Below are 23,584 nucleotides of genomic sequence, written 5' to 3'. Positions count from 1 at the left end.
TACGTATTGCAGCTGAGAACAATAGAATAGCCATGGCTAGCCATGGCCAAAGGAGCAAAGATGAAACTTGCTCCTACTGTATGTTCAAACTGAAATCTAAATTGCAGTGTAAAAATAATGCAGCCAGTATTTACCCTGCACATAAATAAAATAACTCATCCAAATCTATCCCCCCACCCCCCTCCGAAGTGAAACATGGCTTTGTCTATTACAGAAAAAAATTGCTTTGTGATCAACTTTTGACTTCGGCCCATGGCACCAACATTTCAGTTCCCACAGCTATTCTATGGGACCACAGGGAAACGCAGGGATTCAAGGAGCTGTGACCACAATCACGTATTAGATCTGCCAAGCCACCAGTGGGCTTCTCAATACATTTCCAATTGGCGACCTCTTTAGTATATAAATTCACAGACATAAATGCATTAGTGTCCAGCTCTAGGTCAGGTTTATAGCATTGTGCTGAGCAACATAAAAACTGCTGATTTTGGAAATAACATTCTGAGAATGAAAATATTGTAGTTCAATGATTTTACTATAAATTTAACACTATTATGCCATTGCTCTTTTGTAACCGGATAAACTAAACTGGAAATCAAAAGAAAGGGTGGTGGTACAGAACTTACTTATTGGATCTGTTGCAAGTACAGTCTTTGGAGTGTCTCTTGGAACACCTGATCCATATTCATTGACGGCAGTTACTCTGAAAAAGTATTCTGTTCCGGGTACAAGATTAGCAACCTTGAAACTGGTTTTCTTCCAGTCTGCCACTACAGTTGCCCATGTCTTCCTGTCCACCTCACGCTTTTCTAAGATATAGTGAGTCACTGGGCTTCCACCATCATTTTCTGGAGGCACCCATGAAAGTTGACATGACATCTTTGTGACGTCTGAAATTGTAAAGTCTGCCACGGGGCCAGGGGTGTCTATAAAAGAAATACACATCTGTTAGGCTATGCACAGATACACAATTGATTGCATTTTAACCCAACAATTTATTTTGCTTACCAAGTACTCTCACATTGACAAACACTGCCTTTTCTCCTGCTGCATTGACAAGTGACAAAGAGTATTTGCCAGAGTCATCTCGTGTAGAGTTGGGGATTACTAAGAATGCCATGGTATCAAGAAGGTCAACTAGTCCTTTCCTAACCACGTTATCAACACCCATTTTCCGCCATGTCACTTTAGGTGCTGGTCTTCCTCTAACCACTGCAAACAGTCTGATAGGACATCCTGCTCTAACGGTAACCAGCTTCCTCATGCTTGCATCCAAATCGATTTCAGGAGATTCTGTAAACAGGTAAACATTCCAAACAAATTTAATATACGGTTATAATAAATTGTTAACTAGAAAAAGTATCCTAACATTTTTTTACCAAGTATTTCTTTAGGTGAGACAGCCTCTTTGAGTTCAGCAGGTCTTCCAATGCCAACTTGGTTCTGTGCTGCAACTCTAAACTCGTATTCTTGTTTATCACTAAGACTGGTGACAGTAAACTGCGTGTGAATAAGTTGAGCAGAAACATTGCATCTCTTCCAGCCTTCTTCTGCATCTTTGGCATCTTTAGCTTCACCCTTAGGTCTCATTTCTACAATATATCCAATTATTGGAGCACCACCATCATAAACAGGTTTTCCCCATCCAAGTGTAATAGAGGCCTTTGTACTATCAGCCACCTTCAGATTTGTTGGAGGACCAGGAGGTTCTGCAAAGAAAAACCTTAATGTACAAACTGGAATACATCAAAGCAGCATATTCAAATAAAGAATAAACTGTTACTTACCTATTGGATCTTTCGCAATTACAGGTCTTGATGGCCCACTTGGATCTCCAAGACCAATTTCATTTTCTGCTTTAACACGGAATTGGTACTCATGTCCAGTAATGAGGTTTGTGACTTTAAGACGCCTTTCTGGGATTGCAGTCTTGGTTGCAGCTACCCATCTAATTGAGTGTTTTTCCTTCTTCTCTAGAATATATCCAGTAATAGACTTGCCACCATCATATTCTGGTGGATTCCAAACAACGGTCATTTCATCCTTGCTGACTTTGGTGACTTCTGGTGGCTCTGGAGGTCCAGGTCTGTTATATCGTGTTTTAGCAACAATTGGTTTAGTTTCTGTTGGTGGACCAGTACCCATCTTATTCTCAGCACGAACTCTGAAGATATATTCATTTCCTTCTATCAGGCGAGTTACATGTGCATGATTTAATACCACAGAAGCAGAGTATGTTGACCAAACCATGCGTTTGCTCTCACATTTTTCTAATATATAGTTTTGTACCTCACATCCACCATCATCTTCTGGTGGATCCCAGCTGAGTTTACACCTGTCACTGGATATATCAGAAACTTTCAGGTTTCGTACTGATCCAGGTACATCAAGAACATTAACAGTAGCATGTCCAGTAAAGCTTCCTGCTGGGTTTGTGGCTGTGACTACATATTTTCCACTGTCTGATCGTTTTGACTTATCAAGCATAAATTTCGTGTAATCTGATCCATTTTCAATTTTCAGCCTGGGAGATTTTGTTAAATCTGTTGTATCTTTATCTTTTGCCCATGCTATTTCTGGCTGTGGTTTTCCTCTTACTCCAGCTTCAATCCTGATTGTTTCACCAGCTTTCACAACTATCAATCCTGTTAATTTCAAATCTAAGGCAGGTTTCAAAAGTTCTTCTTTTACTAAAACCTCACTTGTCTTTACCCAGTTGCTTTCACCTCCTTCGTTCTTGGTCTGGACCCTAAATTGGTATAATTTGTTTTCATGGCATCTGTCTATGAGGTAACTAGTTTCCTTTATACTACCCTTATGGACCCTTTCCCACTCATCAGAATCTTTAAGTTTTCGTTCAACATGATAAGACAAGTTGGGGCTTCCACCATCATAATCTGGACGCCTCCATTTCAGGTACACAAATGTTTTTCCTACTTCAGCAATATGAAGATTTTCAGGATCTCCAGGCTTATCAACTGGATTAATAGCTAGGACAGGTGTCTTGGTTTCAACAACTGGACCAGGACCCACTTTGTTTTCTGCACAAACTCTGAATAAATATTCATGGTTTTCAATAAGAGATGCTTTTATCAACCTCTTTGTAAGATCAGAGGAAATGACAAACCACCCTCTTTGGTTTGGTTCACGGTATTCCACAATATAGTTTGTTATCTCAGAGCCACCATTATCTTGGGGATTTTCCCAAGCTACCACACAGGATTCTTTGGTAACATAGCTTATTTTAAGGTTCTGGCAGGGTCCAGGTCTGTCCAGGACATTGACAATAACTACACCCTGGGCTTGACCAGAGCTGTTCTTTGCCACAATTGTATATTTTCCATGATCAGCTCTTGTTGCTGATTTTATTTGCAAGCCAACTGGAGGGAACTCTTGAGTTATTTCAGTTCTGTTGTCTTTTGTTACCAATTTGCTATCCTTAGACCATGTAATGTCTGGGTCTGGTCTTCCTTTCACTCTAGCAGTGATGTTAATTGTTTGCCCAACTCTTACAGTTAGCAGGTCACGGCAAGTCAAATCAAGATCAACCTCTGGTGGGTGAAGAATATCCTTAGCAATTACTGTTTCTGGAAGTTCTCTAGGCTCACCTTCCCCAACTATATTTGCTGCTTTTATACGGAATCTGTACTCATTTCCTTCAATAAGACCTGGTACTCTAAAAGCACATTGCTTGATGAGATCATCTTTATTAATTCTGTTCCATTGGGCAGTTCCTGATTTTTGGCATTCTACAACATACCCCAAAATGGGACTGCCTCCATCTCTGGTAGGCTTAGTCCATACTAAGTCAGCTGTTTCTCTACTCTTGTCTTTAAGTTTGGGATTTATAGGTGGACCTGGTGGTGATATAGGACGAGAAGCTTTTATTGGGTCTGATACTGGGGATGGCTTACTTAGTCCAGCAATATTCTCAGCAATCACTCTGAATTCATAGGTATTGCCTTCATAGAGACCAGTGGCACGGAACCTAAGATCAAGCACTGGTGTCTTGTTTACTCTGACCCATTTACCAGAAATTTCTCTTCTTTCAAGAATATAGCCACTAATTGGACTACCACCATCCGATTTAGGAATTGTCCATGCAACAGTTGCAGCATTCTCAGTGATGTCAGACACCACTGGTTTTCCTGGTGGAGATGGTGGATCAAACATATGCTTAGCAACAGTTGGCTTAGATTCTAGCGGTTTACCAATGCCCATCTTATTTTCAGCACTAACACGGAACGTATACTCATGTCCTTTCTGAAGGCGTGGAATTTTGGCTTTAGTTTGAGTACTTCCTGTGCTCACAATTCCCCATGTTTCCTTCTTGCCTTCACATTTCTCCACAATGTAGTTCATAACCGCACTTCCACCATCATCCCTTGGTGGCCTCCAGGAGATAACCATGTAATCTGGAGTGACTTCCAATATATTTATTGGACCTGTTGGTGGGCCAGGAACATCCAAAACTGTAAGATGTAGAGCAACTGTTTTGCTTCCAGCGATATTAGAAACTGTGAGCAGATATTCTCCTGTATCCTTTCTTGTACAGTTTTTGAGTGTAAGGATTGTTGAATAATTGTCAGTATCAATTTTGTAGTTGCCTTCTGACTTTATTTCTGCACTATCAGTCACCCACTTTGGAGTTGGAATAGGGATTCCTCTCATTATAGCAGGAAGTCTTACAGTTGTACCAGCTTTGACTACTAGGCCTTCAATTAACTTAACATCAACTTCTATGCTGGGAGCCACTGAAAATTAAAAGATAAAGAATTACAAACTATAAATAACAGTGCAAAAGCAATTTATCATCATTACTTATAATAATAAATATCATTAGAGTTATTACCTAGTTTTTCTTGGCACTCTACTGGTACCGTTGTGTCTGGGCGGCCGACTCCAGCAATATTTTGTGCTCTAACACGGAACTTGTAGATCTTTCCATTTGTCAGCCCAGTGACAACACATTCAGGTATAGAAACTGTCTTAAAGTTGGTCCAGTCTTCTGCACCATCTTCTTGATAGTCAACTATAAACCCGGTGATTTCAGAGCCACCATCACGGTCTGGATAGTTCCAAGCAAGAGACACCTCGGTTTTGTCTACATCTAGATGATGAAGATTCTTTGGAGGTCCAGGTGGATCTGGGTAATAGATATAAATTAGTTTTATAGTGCAGTGTCACTCATGTAGCAAATATACATTTTAATAAACATGCCACACTTACAAATTGGATCAATAGCCTTGATTGGTTTTGGTGTTTCAATGTAAGTACTACGTCCATATTGGTTCTCCGCAGCAACTCGGAACAGATACTGTGTGCCTTCCATGAGATGTTTAGCCATTATACTGTGCTTTTTTGATGTAGTTGAGATAGGAACCCAACGAGGATTGGCTACATCGCGTTTTTCAACTATATAGTTGGTAATAATAGAGCCACCATTATCCTCTGGTTCTTTCCAGGACAGGTAGCATGAATCTTTCCTGATTTCACTGACTTGTAGATTTCTTGGTGGATCAGGTTTGTCTAAAAACAAAAATGGTAATCTTAATGATACTTTGAAACTTTCTAGCAGTTAATTAATAATGAAAGTAAAATGAATGCATCTTACCAAGAACAACAACTTTGACTTCAACAGTTTTAGAGCCTGCTTCATTTTCTACTGTCAAAGAGTAAATTCCTGCATCTTCTTTGATAGAGTTACGGATCTCAAGTTTGCTTCCTACAGGTGTAACCACAATATCTGCCTTTGATGGCACTTCTTTGTCACCCTTCTTCCAGGTTACTTTGGGGAATGGCACTCCTTTAATTACAGCACTCAGTGCTATAGTATTTCCAGCTTTAACCAGTTGTTCACGTGCCATGTTGGCATCGATTAGCAACTCAGGTGGTTCTGTAATTAAAAACATATGCAAATATTAGTTGCTTTTTCAATAGTCTTGTAAGTTTGCTTTTAATTTGTTAGTGCTTTTATGGTTAATGCAATCACTGTCATTTATAATTTGTTTTACAGTGTTGTATGTTTGTCTTTGTGTGAGGTTTTTCCTATGAATGCTCTGGAAAATATACTATAACTGTTGTATGCATGTACAGTACATATGCCATATGCCATTACTACAACTTCAGCCCCTATCAGATTGAAAACGCTCATAAACAGAGTCCTCTTAATGCATGCATTACTGACTCCATTATACTATTTATTTCGTCCATTTACCATTTAACTTCTGTTCAGTTATGAAGCCTTGATCCTCAATGACATTTTGTTCTTGAAACCTCTCTTCTGTGCACAGGCTTGCTTTAAGATGTTAGCCTCCTGATTACTGTACTCATTATCCTCTGCTCTGCTCATGTTATGTTCTACTTATTATTTTATTTTCATTATAAATAATGTTCAGCATGTCATATTAGAATTGTGCAGTTTGAGTGTTCATCTTGTCATTTTGTAAATGGTGTATTAATGTTTTCACTCACCAAGTCTGTCTTTAACTTGAACTGGGTCTCTGACATAGGCGGGTTCTGATTCACCAGCAGAGTTAACTGCCAGTATTCTGAATTTGTATGTTTCATCTTCTGTGAGTCCAACCACTCTGTGTTTTGTATCAGGGCAGCCATCAGGGGCATGGTTGGACTTTTTCCATTCTTCCTCTCCAACCTTTTGATATTCTACAATGTAGCCCAGAATCTTGCCTCCACCGTTGTGCCTTGGTGGGTGCCAAGACAAATCAACAGAACTTTTGGTTTTATCAACTGCTTCTGGGTTCACAGGTGGGCTTGGTTTCCCTATAAATAGAATATGCAAATAAAATATTAAACTGGTAATTATAGCATACTTCACAAGCTTTAGTGCCTTACTTACTAATATATGATGTTGCTGGACCTTTTTTTCTCATATCCTTTTTATTATTTCCAATTTCCCCTTTCCATGCCCTACCTCCATTCATATCTGGCCTACAGGGTTTGTTTAACCCTGAAATGTTTAATTTCATATTTCTGACTTCTCTATAAGTTCTGAATAATGTATATTTTTAGCTTTCATATTATTAGATTTTTTTGTTACTTAATACAGTTGCAGAAAGCAACCAAACAGAACACCAAATAAGGATTACTGTATACGCATAAAATGTTTATAAATAGATGGAATTGTAATTCATATTGTAAAGCTGCTTGTAAAATAAAAATGACTCATACCTATTGGATCATTGGCAAAGAATGGTTTGGACGGTGGACTGGGATCGCCAATACCAACTTCATTTTCTGCTGATACTCTAAATTCATATTCACATCCCTCAAGTAGGTCTGTTACTCTATATTGTGTGTCTGGATAGATAGGCTCTTTTGAGACTTTGGTCCATCGATTTGACATGGTTTCCTTCTTTTCCACAATATAGGCAAATATAGGTTTCCCACCATCACGTGGTCTGTTCCACAAGACCAGTGCAGAATCTTTAGTTACTTCCTTGACAATTGGTTGTTCAGGGGCTTCAGGAACTCCTGTACAAAGAGTAAGCAATTTGTCAGTCTTTTGTTACTGATATGAAAAAGTGGGATTTAAACAAAATAACTGAATTACATACTGTAGCGGTCTTTGGCCTTCATTTCATCAGATATAAGTGGGTCACTAATGCCATACGTATTTTCTGCACAAATGCGAATACTATATTCTCTTCCTTCAATAAGTTTGGGGACCTTGCAGGTCAGCTTATTGGTTGCTGATGTTACAGGCATCCAGACGTCTCTGTTACTGTCTTTCTTTTCAACAATATAATTAGTGATTGCACTACCGCCATCATCAAGAGGAGGTTTCCAGGAGACAATCATATGGTCCTTATGAACTTCATCAAAAATGACGGGACCAAATGGTGGTTGGGGTCGATCTATGTAAATGTAATAAAAGCAAGACATTTAATAACTTTTTTTATTCAACGTCTATAAACAATTTACTAAATATTATACATCATGGAAGCAGGATACTACTACAGTTCCTCAATTTGGTGTCTTGCGATATTGTAAAACATAATTTCTTACCTACAACAATTACTTCACAGAATCCTTTTCTTGATCCGGTACTGTTTTCAACAACCACACAGTATTTGCCTGAATCGCTCCTTTCAGATTTGAGATTGCCCAGACACAAAGTAGTTGGAGTAGTCTTGATTTTAATCCGATCGTCTTCTTTAACGGATATTTCATCTTTCAGCCATGTAACTTTTGGAGCTGGTTTGCCTGTGTACCGACCATTCATAGCAAATGCTTCTCCAACTCTTACGATAAGTTTGTCTCTGAAGTCAAGCTCAATTGTTGGTGGAGCTAGGGGGAAAAAAATTAGGACAGTATAAAAAATACAGTAGAATTTCAAATAATATAGTGTTATCCATTCAATAAAATAAATAAATATGGGAAAGGACATACCTAGTTCATCTTTACAAGTAATTGGTTTTGTGCAGAATGAAGGTTTCCCTTGTCCGACAATATTGACAGCACTCACGCGGTATTCATATGTGTCACCCTCTTTCAGTGGATCATGAGAATATTTCCTATCTAAGAGCTTTTCTTTGGTAGCTCTCACAAATTTATCTTTTCCAATGAGACGGCACTCTAGGACATACATTGTAATATCAGATCCTCCATTATACTTGGGTGGATTCCAGCTTAGACTTATGGAATCTTTTGTAACTGCGGTTACTTGGAGATCCTCTGGGCGCTCAGGAACAGCTGTAAGCAATAACAAGCATAATTTAAATTTGCAGAACAATGATAGTTAAAATAAAATTTGTTTTACAAAAATATTGTAAAGAAAAATTGTTATGCCAACGTACATATTGGTTCCTTTATTACTATCTCCCGTGATGTCTCAACAAATGGACCCATGCCGATAATATTTTCAGCTGCAATACGGAAGAAGTAGGCTACTCCTTGTATGAGTCCTTGTACTGTTGCATTTTGTCTTGTCACTGTATAAGTCACTGGTGTCCACCCCCTGCGATCCGCTTCACGTTTCTCAATGATGTAATTAGTAATTGTTGAGCCGCCATCATCTTCAGGTGAGAACCAAGTAAGTTTGCATGTGTCAATTGTTAGATTTTCAGTCTGGAATGGCTCACTTACTGGTCCAGGAACATCTGCAAATAAAGATAAATTGCAATAATGTTTTTAAAATATTTTTGCTAGTAAGTTACATTATGCAATTCCCAGTAAACTGTACTGTGTTTACTGGAAACTGTATTTCTTTTTATATGTGTAATATGAACATGATTATTCTTCTCACCCAATACGTCAACGATGATAGTTCTCTTCCTTTCACCTCCTGCATTCTTGGCAATCAGAGTGTACATGCCTTGATGGTTCCTCTGGCATTTCTTAATAACCAAAGATGAACTAATAGCTGTTGTTTCAATGGTAGCTTCTGGAGGCAAAGGTTTTTCCTCTCTACTCCAAGAAATTTCTGGGGCTGGTTTTCCAGAGACGTAGGCTATAATTCGAATAACTCCACCGGCATGGACAACAATTCTCTCTTTGACACTGGCATCAAGCTGAATGTCAGGTAATACTGCACAAATTAAAGAAATATTGTTTACTCTCTGTAAGCATTGTAATAGGTCATACAAATACATATATTTGTTATTTCTCTAATGCAATACTGCACATTAATTACACAATTGTGATTTTTACTATGTTTCCAAAATAAAATATATTTATTAATCCTTGTTCCATAAAACCAAATGTTAGGATTAAAGTACCTATACGGTCCTTGGCTTCAATAACATCAGTGACATCACCAGGTTCTCCAACACCAGCAGCATTCACAGCTCTTACTCTAAAACGGTATAAGCTTCCTTCTTTGAGTCCAGGAACGACAAACTTGGTACCTCTGATCTCTTTATCTTTGGCCTTCAAAGAAAAAGAAGTTTGAAAATGAAGATGTGGCTGTAAATACAGACTCTTCAATTGACTAAAAATTGGAGACAAATACACAGACTGATGTGTTTTTATTTTTGTTTTGAAAACGTCAGCATTTAATTGGTTTATTGGTTATCTCAAGCACATTGGTTTTAGATTTTGATTTCTTTAAAAATGTATAGGAACAGATAAAATTATGTAATTTACAGTATTACTAACTTCAATAACATTAATATAACAACATGCACGATTCAGGTCTAGATTTAAGATCCGAACGTTGCAGGATAACCTATGCCAAGCAGGTTTCAACAAAATTGAATCACTTATTTCTACTTCAGTTTAATGAAAATTAAGTAGTAGCATGGAACACTTTATGAAGCCCTTTCCAACTTATTTGCTCAGCTATATCTATATACCTATATATGAAAACTTTATTTTTAGGAGCCTTGTTTTTAATTATGTGTTCCACAAACCTTGGCCCACTCCTCTTTTCCTTCTTCTTTGAATTCCACAAAATATCCTGTAATTGGAGACCCTCCATCTTTAGATGGTGGAAGCCATTCTAGATCAGCACTAGACTTAGTCCAATCTGTCACCTTTGGAATTGGTGGTCCAGGTGGAGCTAATTAAGATAAAAAAAATATATATATATATCATTACCATATTAAAGATGTTTATAGAAAATGTATATTGTCATAATTAAATATTTCTGTGCTAGTTTAGTGAACTTACATATTGGGTCTCTGGCAGTTTTTGGGTCAGATGGTTGACTTGGAGGACCAACTCCTGCTGCATTAATAGCCAGGACACGATACTGATAATCAGTTCCTTCAATGAGCCCTGTAACCTGGTAAGAAACTCCTAGTGTCATAATTTTGATGGGATCACGGTTTATTCTCTTCCATCTCTTTCCAGTGGTCTCTTTAACTTCCAGCCAGTAACCTGTCACTGGCGAGCCACCATCAATCTCAGGTTCTTCCCAATTAACGGTCATAGAATCCCGTGTAACACTACTGATTGATGGTTTTTCACATTGTCCAGGAACAGCTGTAGAGCAACAAAAAAAATAAAACAGATCACCATGTTATCATATACCACAGGTTATTATTTTTTTAATTCAAATAACATGGACTGCACCAAACTTACAGTACAAATTTCTTGCAGTTTCAGGCTCGCTGTCAAGAGGGAGACCAACACCATACTTATTCTGGGCCATAATGCGGAATACATATTCATGACCTTCAATCAGTTTTGGTATTGTGTAAAGGCATTCCTTAGCTTCTTTTGTTACCGAACTCCATATTTTCCTGTTTGCTTCTCTCTTCTCAATAACATAATTTGTAATCTTGGAACCTCCATCATCTTTGGGAGGAAGCCAAGCCAAAGTCATGTTCTCTGCAGTAATTGATTCAAATTTAATTGGTCCCTCTGGTGGACCAGGACGTCCTATAAAAAAAAAAGTAAAAATGAAATATATTTAAAAGTAGAAAATTAAACAAGAAATTATTGAGAAAAATAGATTACATATATATTTTAGTACAAAAATAATGATAAAATAACTATAACAAAAATTAAAATATATGATTACCAAGGACATTCAAGCGCATTTCCTTTGCATCAGCTCCCAAGTTGTTTTCTGCTGTCAGAGTGTACAAAGCAGTATCATTTCTGCGAGACTGGTGAATCAATAAAGTGCAGTCATCTTCACCAACAACTTTGTTAACATGTTGATCGTACTGCATTGGTATTTTGTCATCAGGTTTGTTTGCGGGTGCTTTAAACCATTTCAAAGTAGGGAAAGGGCAACCCTTTATCTTTGCTACTATGCTGATATCTGTTCCCTCTTCAGCTTCCAAAAATTCTTTAAGTTCAATTGATGGTGGACCTGTTTAAAAATGTCAAACATTTAGCAAGATAGGTGGATATATTTATTGATAATAAAGTGCACAATATGTTTCCTGTTGCACTTAGTACTTACAAGTCTGGTCTTTCACAACCACTGGGCCTACAGTTGTAGATGGCTTGCTTTGTCCAGCTTCATTTACAGCTCTGACACGGAACTCATATTCTGCACCTTCTTTAAGGTCTTCAACTGTGAATTTGGTTTCCTCCACATCTCGCTTGTTACACTGCTTCCATGTTTCTTTGCCCTCTCCAGAAGGATCCCAAAATAAGCGCTCAATGATATAATGAGTCACAGGTGCTCCGCCATCATTCTTTGGCGGTCTCCATGTTAATGCCACTGAATTCTTTGTCACAAGACCAACTTTAAGTCTGGTTGGTGGTTCAGGTGGATCTTTGAAGCAAACAGGCAAAAATGCCATTATTATGTAGATTAAGTAACATATAGTATTGTATCAATGTAGGTAATTAAGGGTTGAAATATATTCAAATTATAGGTACTGTATCGAAGTTTTACATATTTTAAACAATACTTCATGACACTTACGGATTGGATCTCTTGCTCTTGTCCTTTGGATGGTTGAAATAGGAGGCCCAGTGCCAAATCTGTTTTCAGCTGTCACTCTGAAGAAGTATTCCTGTCCATCAATGAGGTCAGGAACTGTGTATGATGTTCCTGCACAGTCAGCCGTGACCTTGCCCCATGATTTTCCTTCAACTGTCTTCTTTTCAATAATGTAGTTTCTAATTCTATCTCCACCATCATTATCTGGTGCTTTCCATGAAAGTTTAGCAGTGGACCTTGTTACATCGCTAACTTTGAGATCCTTTGGTGGCCCAGGAGCATCTGTAAGGTAAATATTATATTATACACACTATTCATATACTCTGCTCTATGACATCATGTCATTGAAACACACTAACATTTGTTTGTGCACGTTGATCATTTTCTGCTCACACATTTATAAAGTGAATAAAAATGTTGTAGTCTTACCCAGGACATTGACTCTAACATTGACCGTTTTCTGTCCAGCTTTGTTCTTGGCTGTGATACTGTATTTTCCAGAGTGTTCTCGGTTACATGCAGGAATAATGACAACTGAAGTAGTATCCGTTGCTTCAACCTGAATATATTCAGAACATGTTGTTAGACTCCCAAAAGCTCCGTTAAATTCTATGGAAACTATTCTGATAGTCTTTAATTGTTGCCTCTTACTATATTTATATGTTCATTATGTTTATGCTATTATTGCTATTTCTACAAGGTAAATTGTTCATTATAATTTTGCTTCCTTTCCGTATTTGATACACCAATAAAACTATAAAATGTTAATGTACCAATAAAATGATAAATTGTTGGAAAAAAAACCTTTTCTGATCCCCTGATGATGGCATAGATATGGCTAGTTAATACTACACTTCTGTTTGAATACAGCAGGCCGAAAAATTGTTTTAGACTCTTTTGAAAGTGTGGACATTATTAGAATCTTCATACTGTTTCCTCCTCTGAACAGGAAATAATTTGATGTGGCAAGAACTACCATGAAAACTTAGGGGTCAATTCTGGTTCAAACGTAGCGAACCAAATTTGGTCCCTACCCCAATGGTCGGGGTTTGCGCATGTGCATATGATTTACACTGTCACTGGGCTTTTTGCAGCGGGGAAGGAGGGATGGGGACGGATGGTGTGGTGGTGGCCCTGGGACATGGGAACGGCCAGCATTTCATGGTCACCCCCAAATGCTGGCCGTTCCCATGTCCCAGCACCACCTTTACCCCATGAAAATACTGGACGTTCCCATGTGTACATGGGCAGGCTGATGGGGGTGGGTATTCGCCAGGGCGGTGTCACAGGAACTCAGTAAGCTGCAAGATTCGCAGCTTATCAAGTCAATTAGAATGACCCCCTTAGTCCCAGTGCAAAGTACACAGGGCCTGATTTATGTTTGTAAGTAAAGCAAAAATGCAAGCAACTGGGCAAAGTCATGTTGTGCTGCAGGTGGGGCAGATGTAACTGTCAGAAAGATTTAGGGTGGGATGTATTCAAACTGAAATCTAAATTGTGGTATAAATAAAGCATTTGTGGGCTACATGCAAAAGCAGCCAGTATTTGCACTGCACTAAAAAAATATAAATGCACTAGTTAGCAGACCATCAAAATGATGGAACAACATAACTGTAATGTCAGTGCTGACGGCTGCGCACAGACGAATGGAACAACACCTGGTGCTCTGTTGGGAGCCATCTAGTGGACGACGGCACGCAAAACACTTGAATTCCTCTCAAAAAGGTGATGAGCAGCATTAGCCGTATATTGTATAGGCATCATGGTTTGTTTCAGACCCATAGTTACTGGCTTTTTTTTAACTTAAAAACATAAATCAGTTCCAATATAAGGGTTCTCCTGGCTACTCACACTATTGAATTTTTATAAACTTGATCTACCAAAATTCCTTTATTATATCTAGGTAACATTGAATATGTTAGTGCTAGAAATGGGAACATCACCTAAACAAATCTAAACCTAAAACATCTCTGCATAGTGATAATAATAATAATAATACAAAAATATCTGTATCACCACTTTAAAATTGTATAGTTATTTAAATAAACTATGCAAATGTGGTATTGTTATATATGGGGACATAGCGGATTACAATATTAGGTAAATTACAGTAATTAGATTATAATAATGTACAAAATCTTACAAAAAACCCCAATTGTAGTATTGCTTATTTTTCCCATACAAAGCAAATTGTTCCAAAAACATTCCAAAAAGATTATGTTGTTGAAGCCGTGGTTAATTTACTTTTTTATATTAATTGAGCAATTAGGAGAAATCTGAGAATAATTAGATGTAACATGAATACATAACATAACACTGTGAATATGGTATAATATGTATTGCAATTATTCATTTTTTTTGTCTATTATAGGTGTCTTAGAAGATAAAATTTACAATACTTCTGAGGCATTTTATATAAAAAAAATATTTATTACAACATACCTGTGAATCCACAGGAATATTGTGGACTTGATCCTACAGAAGAGAAGAAAAAATGGTTGAAGACGCAATGTTTATATAATATGTATACAGTATATATAATACAAATACATATGCAGTTATAGTTACATAAATGCATATACATTTGTGTTATCTTGATATACTGTAACTTATGCTGTGTACACACGGGGGCGATAGGGGCTTTAATCGCTGGGAATATGGTCGCAGGTGACCATATTGCCAGTGATGGAAGTGTGCCCCGGCGATAAATTGCCAGGTGCGCGCTCCCATTTTCTGCCCCATTGTAATCGCTGGTCACAGGAGCTTGCTTCTGCGACCAGCTAATTACCTCTGCGGCTCCCCCAGCAGAGGTTCCTTTTCATCAGCGACCATCTCTGGTCGCTGATAAAAAGGAGACACTGAGCAATATATATTGCTCAGTAATATATTGCAAGCAATATATTGCTAGCAATATATCTCCCCCCCGTGTGTACGCACCTTCAGAGAAGCTAATTTGCAAGAGCTAATTAAGAGGGATTTCTTGTGGATCAAGACTTAATGAGCTAGGTACTTTCATATGAGTGTGGATTCTTCAATGCACAGACATTTTTATGCATCTATGGCCCATTTGTCCTTTATCTTACCTTTATCTCTTTCTTTGCTACACCTTCAAACTCCCAGGATGCTTTAGGTACAGGACGGCCGCTAATGACAGCTGCAATTCTGATTGTAGAACCAGCACGACAGTTCAAAAGGTCTTGTGATTTCAAGTCAATAGAAATATCGGGCTCCTCTGCAAGAGAATAAATTCCACAAAATGTTAGGTTTAAACTTGAAGAATTTGAAAAATATTCTTTGACTAGATAATATGTTTATTTCGTACCTTGTATTTCCTTCACTGGGATTTCTCCAGTAGCAAGACTTGGTTCAGATTCACCAGCACCATTAACTGCCTTAACTCTGAACCTATACTTCTTGAATTCTTGCAGGTTTGGAACTACACAGTCACAAGTAGGGAACAGCTTGTCAGGTTCATTGACCTTTTTCCATTCTGAACTGCCTTCTTCTTGCATTTCAACAAGGTATCCCTTAATTGGACTGCCACCATCTTTTTCTGGTTTCTTCCAGGCAAGAGACACACTTGACTTGGTTTTGTCTTTTACGTCTGGGCAAGATGGTGCACCTGGGACATCTTTTAAAATATAAAAATATATATATATTTTTACATGTATCAATATAAATGCAACAATTCCTTACACTGAATTAGAGTCCTCTTGTGATGTATTCATACAATTTAGGTAAGGCCTGGCCAATCTATGGCTTTCCGGTGGTCAAACTACACATCCCAGCATGCCCTGCCAGTGTTTTGTAGTTGCCGTTTCACATAGCCAGAGAGCCACCGGTTCCCCAGGACCAATTTTGGTCCTTGAACCATGCTTAATAAATAGTCTGTGTGGCCTACACAGGCTCCTGTATTTTTAGTTTTAAGATTATTCCTAACTTCTTTAGGTCTTTAAGTTCAATTATATAATTTTAAAAATAAATTTGATTATGTGGTTATTTCTTTTACAATTAAGAGATATGCATTAGCTGAAAATGTGTTTTTCTCAAAGTGATATTAGAGGTTTAAAAACCACTTCTAAAAAGAGGTAAATGGTCAAGTGTGCTGACTGCTTAAGATATAAATACAATTCTGAATCGCTGCGGTATAGTTAGTAGAAAGATAAACACAGGTGGGCCTGTACAACTGGATATAAATGATCCAGCTTTATAAAAGTTGATTTCTCATTTATGTCTCTGATATAGGAGAAGACAGTGTTTCATAAAAGAGGCTACAGATTACAATACCATTAATAAATTGCACATTTCATGGATCGGCACCCACTTCATTAAGTAGGAAACTTTAAAATGTTGTTTCACAAGTACGAGTAAATGACCTGTAGTCGCCATTATAGAAATTTAAATAGAATCTGCTGTGTGATGCTGCAGTGTCTGCTTGTTATTGATATATATATGAGGTCCATCATTTATTTAAACAATTTGAAACGTTAACCACTATTATGAAATGCTGTCTATTCCAATGTTGGAGAAATAAATAAGAATTCAACTATTAAAGTGTTGGATTTTTTATATTCAGAAAGTCTCTTAGGGCCTTATTTTGGTTCATTCTTTCTGTCAAAATCCTTCTTAGATGGACATGTGCAGAGAGAATTAGATTTGGGTGAGTAATTTTGTTTCTGTGCAGGGTAAATACTGACTGCTTTATTTTTACACTGCAATATAGATCTCACTTTGAAGTAAAACCCCACCCAAATCTAATTCTCTCTGCACATCTTACATCTGCCCCACCTGCAGTGCACATGGTTTTGCCCATCTAAGAAGGATTTTGTCAGAAAGAATGAACCAAAATAAGTCCCTTAGTGTCATCCCAATGGCACACTTGCAGCTATGAAATGCATATATTTCCCAAAATAAGGTACTCATACAACTTATACTTACAGATTGGGTCTATAGCCAAAGAAGGATCTGAAGGCTCACTGGGAGGGCCTACTCCAGCTGCATTGACAGCCATAACACGGAATTGGTATTCTACACCTTCAATCAAGCGCAGTACATTGAATTCCAGGCCTTTAACAGCAGGCTTTGTGACTGGAGCTCTGTTCACACGTCCCCAATATACACCACCAACTTCTCTCTTCTCAAGCCAATAGCCAGTAATTGGAGATCCACCATTGTCCAATGGAGGTTCCCAGGACACCAACATGGAAGATCTGGTGCAGTCAGAAACTGTAGGCTTTTTGGGAGCACCAGGTAGGCCATATGGATCCTTTATTACTACTTTGTCTGATAGGCAGTCATCACTGATGCCATATTTGTTAACTGCTCTGACACGGAATTGATACTCTCCATCAGTTGTAAGTTTCCAGATCTGAAATAAGGAACAAAATGCACTTCTTTAACAACTCTGCTTGCTGTTCAAAATTATTGTAAACATATACAATTTAAGACAAATATAATATACTTTACTATGAATTAATAGAATACTTGCAAATCAGCTACTTATATTTCAGTAACAAACTATTATATATAAGAATGAAAAGTATTATAAGTAATATGTATTGAGATAAATTATCAACCAACCCCGTATCGCCTGTCAACTACAATGTTGGAAACTTCCTCCCATTCGGATTTCTTCTTGCTTGCATCTCGTTTGTCAATGATATAGTTCATTATCTCACTTCCACCATTGTCTACTGGTGCATCCCAGACCAAGTAGCAGGATTCAGATTTGATGTCAGTGACTGTCAGGTTTCTTGGTGGTGCAGGGCGATCTGAATAAATAAATGAGTGAGAAAATGTGTGCCCTTGGGAAACAGTGGGAAAAAAAATTGCATTGAAACTGTAACCAATACTTACCAAACACTTCAACACTGACAGAGCGATAGGCTGATCCGAGACGGTTGGAGGCTGTAACTATGTATGAACCCTTATCACTTCTCTGTGCATTGGGTATGATTACTTCTGTCTTAGCTTCACTCCTTGAAACTTCTTGTTTCTCAATTTTCAGGGCTGGTGTTGATTTGTCAATTACCACTTCATTTTTGGTCCATTCAATCTTTGGCAATGGAAGGCCAGTCACTTCAGCAGGGATGTTCACAGGCTCTCCTGCCTTGACTTTAATGGTGTCGCCTCTAACAGCCAAACGAAGAGTGACAGTAGGAGGAACTAGATGTGGGAAATGATATAAGATTAAGGTATTGGCTAAGTATTTTACCCACAGTCTAAAATAGATTTAATTGACAGCTGATATGATGCAAAGTACCTTCATCATCCTGAATGACCACATTAAGTGGCAGTGAGGGTTCACTTTCACCAATGTCATTAACAGCCTTGGCCCTGAATTCATACATGTGCAGCTCTGCAAGATTTTCTACTAAAAAGAATGTATCTGGACAGAGTCTCTTGTTGCACCTCTCAAACTCTGTGGCATCATGTCGTCGTTTTTCAATGATGTACCCTGTGATGGGACTTCCACCATCATTACGAGGAGGTTTCCAGTCCAGTGTGATGGTTGACTTAGTTCTTTCAGTGTATGTAAATCTCTCCGGAGAACCAGGAGGGCCTGGATCGATAAAAAGCATAGTGTCACACGACAATAATCATGTAATAAAGACTTAAGAAAAAATTTAATGTGTGATTGGATGTAAACAAAATATACAACAAATTATTTTATAATATTTTTTTTATGTTACCTTGTGGATCTACTGCAAGGATTGGTCCTAAATCAACAGGTGGACCACAGCCATATTTATTCTTGCAAACTACACGGAACATATATTCTTGCCCCTCAAGAAGACCTGTAATATCACACTTAGATCTTTCTGTATCTATTGGCTGTCTCCAGATGTGCATTTTGGCATCCCTTCGTTCAATTATAAATCCTGTAATGTCACTTCCACCATCATCAATTGGATCAGACCAGTTAAGCAGTGCCATTTTTCTGTTAACCACAACTGGTTTCAGTTCAGTAACTGGTCCAGGAACATCTGAAGAAAGATAACATTGTAAGAATCTTTTTTATTCTACTTCCTAGAAATAACACCCTGATGCTATTAGAGTTATGTACTTAAATTTAACTTATTTTCTTACCAAAGATCTCAACTCTTACTGCAGCAGATTTGGTACCACTTTCATTGCTGGCAGTGATAATATATCTCCCGTGGTCCTTTCTGTCTGTATTTGCAATAGTAAGCACAGATGAGTTTCCAACATTAACTATTTCTGCCTTCTCTTTGTTGAGTTCTCCTTCTTCTATAGACCATACAATTTTAGGTGCTGGACGACCAAACACAGTGGCAGGGATCTTTAGAGCCTGGCCAGCCAAAATCTGGATACCGTCTCTTACAGAAAGGTCCAATTCAATAATTGGAGGTTCTAAGAGTGAAATAAAAATGAAATTACAATTTATTGTAACATTAATATGCCCCATGTTGTTTTATTCCCATTGTGTATTGATTGCATAAAAAAACATACCTTGAGGTTCAAGGACAGTGATGGGTTCAGTTACACCTGGAGGTCCTTCCCCAGCTGAATTGACAGCACTTACACGAACTTTGTAATCTGCACCTTCTCGAATGCCTTTTACAGTGTATTCACGTACTTTAATAGGCTTATCTGTGCAGCGAGACCATTCATTGGAGCCCATCAACTGTTTATCAACAAAGTATCCTATAATTTCTCCACCACCATTATACAAAGGAGGATCCCATTGCATCTCGATAGTAGATGCACTTGTATCAACAACTCTTGGAATTGGTGGTCCTGGAAGCACTAATTATGAGACAAGAAGTAATTTAGGTGGGCAAGAATTTATTTTGACAGAAAAAATGCAGTTTATTTTACATGTTTTGCAACTTACATATTGGAGATTGTGCGGTCTTTGGATCAGTTGGCACACTAAACTTTCCAACACCTCCTGCATTTTCTGCACACACCCTAAAAATGTATGTAAGGCCTTCTAAAAGTTCCTCAGCTCTGACTTCTAATGAATTGATTAGGTTTCTGTTGACACGAGCCCAGTGAGTGCTGTTAATTTCACGCTTCTCAATCCAGTATCCTAAAATAGGACTTCCATTGTCTTTGGGTTCCTTCCATGTTACCACCATGCTGTTGGCTTGAACATCTTCAACCTCTGGCTTTTCTGGTGCATCTGGAGGAGCTGTCAACACACATATATTCATTAATGTAATCACTGTTTTTTTTTAGTAAACCATAATATTCATATTTGCAATATGTTAACTCCCTTAGCAAGGCAAGCAGAACTTACTAAATGGATCTTTGGCAACAAGCGGTTGAGACACACATGGGGGCCCAGGGCCAAATCTGTTTTCAGCTGTGACACGGAAGATATATTCTTTGCCCTCAATAAGTTTGGTGACTGTATATTTGAGGTGTCTTAATGTAGATGTCACAATAACCCATCCAATTTCAGCCTTTGTGTTGTCTTTCTTCTCCAAGATATAATTTAAGATCTCACTACCACCATCATCCAAGGGGGGCTCCCATTTGCATATAACAGAGTTCTTCCTCACTTCATCAAATGTGAAGTTCACAGGAGGACCTGGTGTATCTGAAAAGTACAATACAAGAAAGATAGATAATTAGAAATTAGATTACTGTAACTTCAATTAGCCATTATAGGGATGGGAACATTATATTTTGAGACATTTTTATTATTTGTATTATATTTCAACAAAATATTATGTTTTTACTAACCTAATACATTTACTTCACATGACGCTTTTGCAACACCATGGTCATTTTCAACCTTAATTGTAAATGTGCCGTGATCAACCCGAATTGAATCTCTGACATACAACCCAGATTCTCCACTTCTACTGTTGTCAACAGTCAAACGTTCTGGCAGACTAAGATGGAATGGCTCATCCTCAACAGCTTCTTTCTTCTTTCTAGGTACTATTTTATCCACTCGTTTCTTTATCTCCTCTGGTCTAATTACTTCATCATTTCTAAGCCAAGTAATAGTTGGGTATGGGGATCCACTTATATTTGCCTCCAATGCAATCTCGTCTCCTTGTCTGACAGAGAGTCCAGACTGCAAACTGCCTGACAGGAACACTTTGGGAGGGTCTAGATGAAAATAGAGAATAATATTGTTTTATTTGGTGTGTTAGAAAGTTACATTTGGTAAAACTTGTTCTGTATTTGTTTCTGTTAATATAATTTTTATTTGCTTACCCATGGGATCCACAGCTTTAATCCCTGGAGTGAGACGAGAAGGCTCGCTAATTCCAGCAGCATTTTCTGCACGTACGCGATACTGATATTCTTTTTCCTCTTCCAAACCTTTCACAGTATAGGTCAATACCGGTACAAGACATTCATTGCATCGTTCCCACTTTTCACCACCTTTGGCTATTTTTTCAATGATATATCCCATAATCTTGCTGCCCCCATCATATTGAGGAGGTTTCCAAGTCAGTGTTATGGACTTTGAAGTTGGATTGCTAGTGTCAAGATCAACAGGTGGATCTGGGCGTTCTGTGTAATCATAAATCACAAATGATCAATGCATCTGGGTAAAGAATCCTACATATTCCAGTTATCTATAACTATGAAATAACTTACGTTTAGCATCTTCTGCAATGATGGGGTTTCGGAGTTCAATATACTCCCCTCCACCAATCTTATTCACGGCCTTGACTCTGAAATAGTATTCTCCATTGGGTATTAGATCTTTTATGTTCCATGTCAACTTGTTCTCTCCAGACATCACTGGTGTATAAGTTCTTCGACCAGCTTCTCTGCGCTCAAGGACATAGTGTAATACAGGGCTTCCACCATCATTTTCTGGGGGCTCCCATGAAACTTTGCAAGTATTCTTGGTAACATCACTTGCTTTGATTTCCTTGCATTGCCCAGGTAGACCTTTGAAAGACATAAAATAATCTTTATAACATGTTTTTCTATCAGTGACACAAAACACTATATATAAGTTGAAAGTAGTTACCTATGACTTTAACATTAATTGAGCCTGTAGTTGATCCATTTTTGTTTTCCAATGTAATAGTATAGACTCCAGCATCTGCATGTACAACATTAGAAACATCTAGAGTGGCAGATGTGTAGTCACTCTTGGATGCTACTCTATCAGCAATTTTCATTTCCCTTCCGTCCTTGTGCCAGCTAATGGTTGGTGTTGGAACAGCTCTGAATGGCACAGGAATAGTAAGTTTTTCTCCTTCTACAACAACAATGTCCTGAGTTTTCAGATCAATTGTTGGGCTACCTGTAGGGAAAAATAAAAATGAAAAAGAAAAACATTATAGATATAATTTAACAGTAGCTTTAAAATACATTTTGTTTTTATGTAATGTGAATAATATACTCACTGTCAGGATCCTTAGCAAACACATTCTCTGAAATTTCAGATGGATCACTAGTGCCAATAGCATTGACAGCTCTAACACGGAGAACATACTCTTTATCAGGAATAATGCCTTCTTCAGCTTTGTACTTCAGGTCTTTAATTGGTCTAGAATTAATTCTCATCCACTTCTCAGTGCCTGGTTGACATGCTTCAACATGATATCCAATAATAGGACTACCACCATTCCTCTCTGGAGCCTTCCAAGCAATAGAGATATGGTTTCTGCTGGCATCAGTAACATGTAACTCAAGTGGAGGTGAAGGGGGACCTTCAAATTAACAAAGACAGTTTAGAAATTATTTTAAAATTCTTCTGCAAAGCATTTAATGTCATCACCTGAGGTTGTACTTACTTGTAGGGTCTTCAATGGCCAACAGATCTGTAGGTTCACTTGGATGACCAACACCAGCTTCGTTTTCTGCACGAACCTGGAATTGAACCTCTGTGCCTTCAATAACATCTGTTATTCTGTATTGACAATCTGGTCCAGCTGTCCTTCCAGCCTTTACCCAACGTGTGGCCATTTTTTCTTTCTTTTCAATAACATATCTGTTGGTTTAATAATGTGGAAAAGTAAGCATTACTTGTACTTACAATGTAGATTAATAAATTTGTGGAACAAGATATGAACCTGCGCATTTTCATCACTAACCTTTGAATGGGCCTTCCACCATCATTCTTCGGTGCTTCCCATTTCAATTCTACATGTCTCTTTGTTACATCAACCACTGTAAGGGCATATGGTGGTCCAGGGGTAGCTAAAATTAAATTGAAATGTTAAGATACTATGTACTGGGAAACTGTATGTTAAGGTTTGCAAACTCAAT

The 23,584-nt window shown here is 37.9% G+C and overlaps 1 protein-coding gene across 1 annotated transcript in view; it reads right to left on the bottom strand.

Moving 5' to 3' along the window:
• Positions 1–23,584, bottom strand: part of TTN (titin) — a 286,949-nt gene that overhangs the window by 61,836 nt on the left and 201,529 nt on the right. The window contains exons 239-279 of the mRNA XM_083155111.1: positions 23,410–23,515; positions 23,110–23,306; positions 22,720–23,025; positions 22,338–22,616; positions 21,956–22,255; positions 21,566–21,868; positions 21,083–21,457; positions 20,634–20,936; positions 20,226–20,525; positions 19,841–20,137; positions 19,457–19,741; positions 19,060–19,353; positions 18,630–18,929; positions 18,224–18,532; positions 17,948–18,138; positions 17,306–17,735; positions 15,690–15,998; positions 15,451–15,599; positions 14,810–14,842; positions 12,797–12,926; positions 12,350–12,649; positions 11,879–12,196; positions 11,489–11,785; positions 11,047–11,346; positions 10,633–10,947; positions 10,374–10,522; positions 9,741–9,891; positions 9,269–9,550; positions 8,820–9,122; positions 8,413–8,715; positions 8,029–8,310; positions 7,578–7,877; positions 7,192–7,494; positions 6,475–6,783; positions 5,615–5,896; positions 5,230–5,529; positions 4,853–5,146; positions 1,788–4,754; positions 1,380–1,709; positions 1,009–1,293; positions 627–926 (exon numbers count right to left, since the gene is read on the bottom strand). Of these exons, the coding sequence (XP_083011237.1) occupies positions 627–926; positions 1,009–1,293; positions 1,380–1,709; positions 1,788–4,754; positions 4,853–5,146; positions 5,230–5,529; positions 5,615–5,896; positions 6,475–6,783; positions 7,192–7,494; positions 7,578–7,877; positions 8,029–8,310; positions 8,413–8,715; positions 8,820–9,122; positions 9,269–9,550; positions 9,741–9,891; positions 10,374–10,522; positions 10,633–10,947; positions 11,047–11,346; positions 11,489–11,785; positions 11,879–12,196; positions 12,350–12,649; positions 12,797–12,926; positions 14,810–14,842; positions 15,451–15,599; positions 15,690–15,998; positions 17,306–17,735; positions 17,948–18,138; positions 18,224–18,532; positions 18,630–18,929; positions 19,060–19,353; positions 19,457–19,741; positions 19,841–20,137; positions 20,226–20,525; positions 20,634–20,936; positions 21,083–21,457; positions 21,566–21,868; positions 21,956–22,255; positions 22,338–22,616; positions 22,720–23,025; positions 23,110–23,306; positions 23,410–23,515 (13,866 nt within the window). The remainder of the gene's footprint in view (positions 1–626; positions 927–1,008; positions 1,294–1,379; positions 1,710–1,787; positions 4,755–4,852; positions 5,147–5,229; positions 5,530–5,614; positions 5,897–6,474; positions 6,784–7,191; positions 7,495–7,577; positions 7,878–8,028; positions 8,311–8,412; positions 8,716–8,819; positions 9,123–9,268; positions 9,551–9,740; positions 9,892–10,373; positions 10,523–10,632; positions 10,948–11,046; positions 11,347–11,488; positions 11,786–11,878; positions 12,197–12,349; positions 12,650–12,796; positions 12,927–14,809; positions 14,843–15,450; positions 15,600–15,689; positions 15,999–17,305; positions 17,736–17,947; positions 18,139–18,223; positions 18,533–18,629; positions 18,930–19,059; positions 19,354–19,456; positions 19,742–19,840; positions 20,138–20,225; positions 20,526–20,633; positions 20,937–21,082; positions 21,458–21,565; positions 21,869–21,955; positions 22,256–22,337; positions 22,617–22,719; positions 23,026–23,109; positions 23,307–23,409; positions 23,516–23,584) is intronic.

Source organism: Crinia signifera, chromosome 7 (genome assembly GCF_055691185.1).
Source record: "Crinia signifera chromosome 7, ASM5569118v1, whole genome shotgun sequence".
Classification (NCBI taxonomy): Eukaryota; Metazoa; Chordata; class Amphibia; order Anura; family Myobatrachidae; genus Crinia; species Crinia signifera.
Note: the sequence above shows the minus strand (reverse complement) of the source record. Positions and strands in the feature narration are given on the sequence as shown.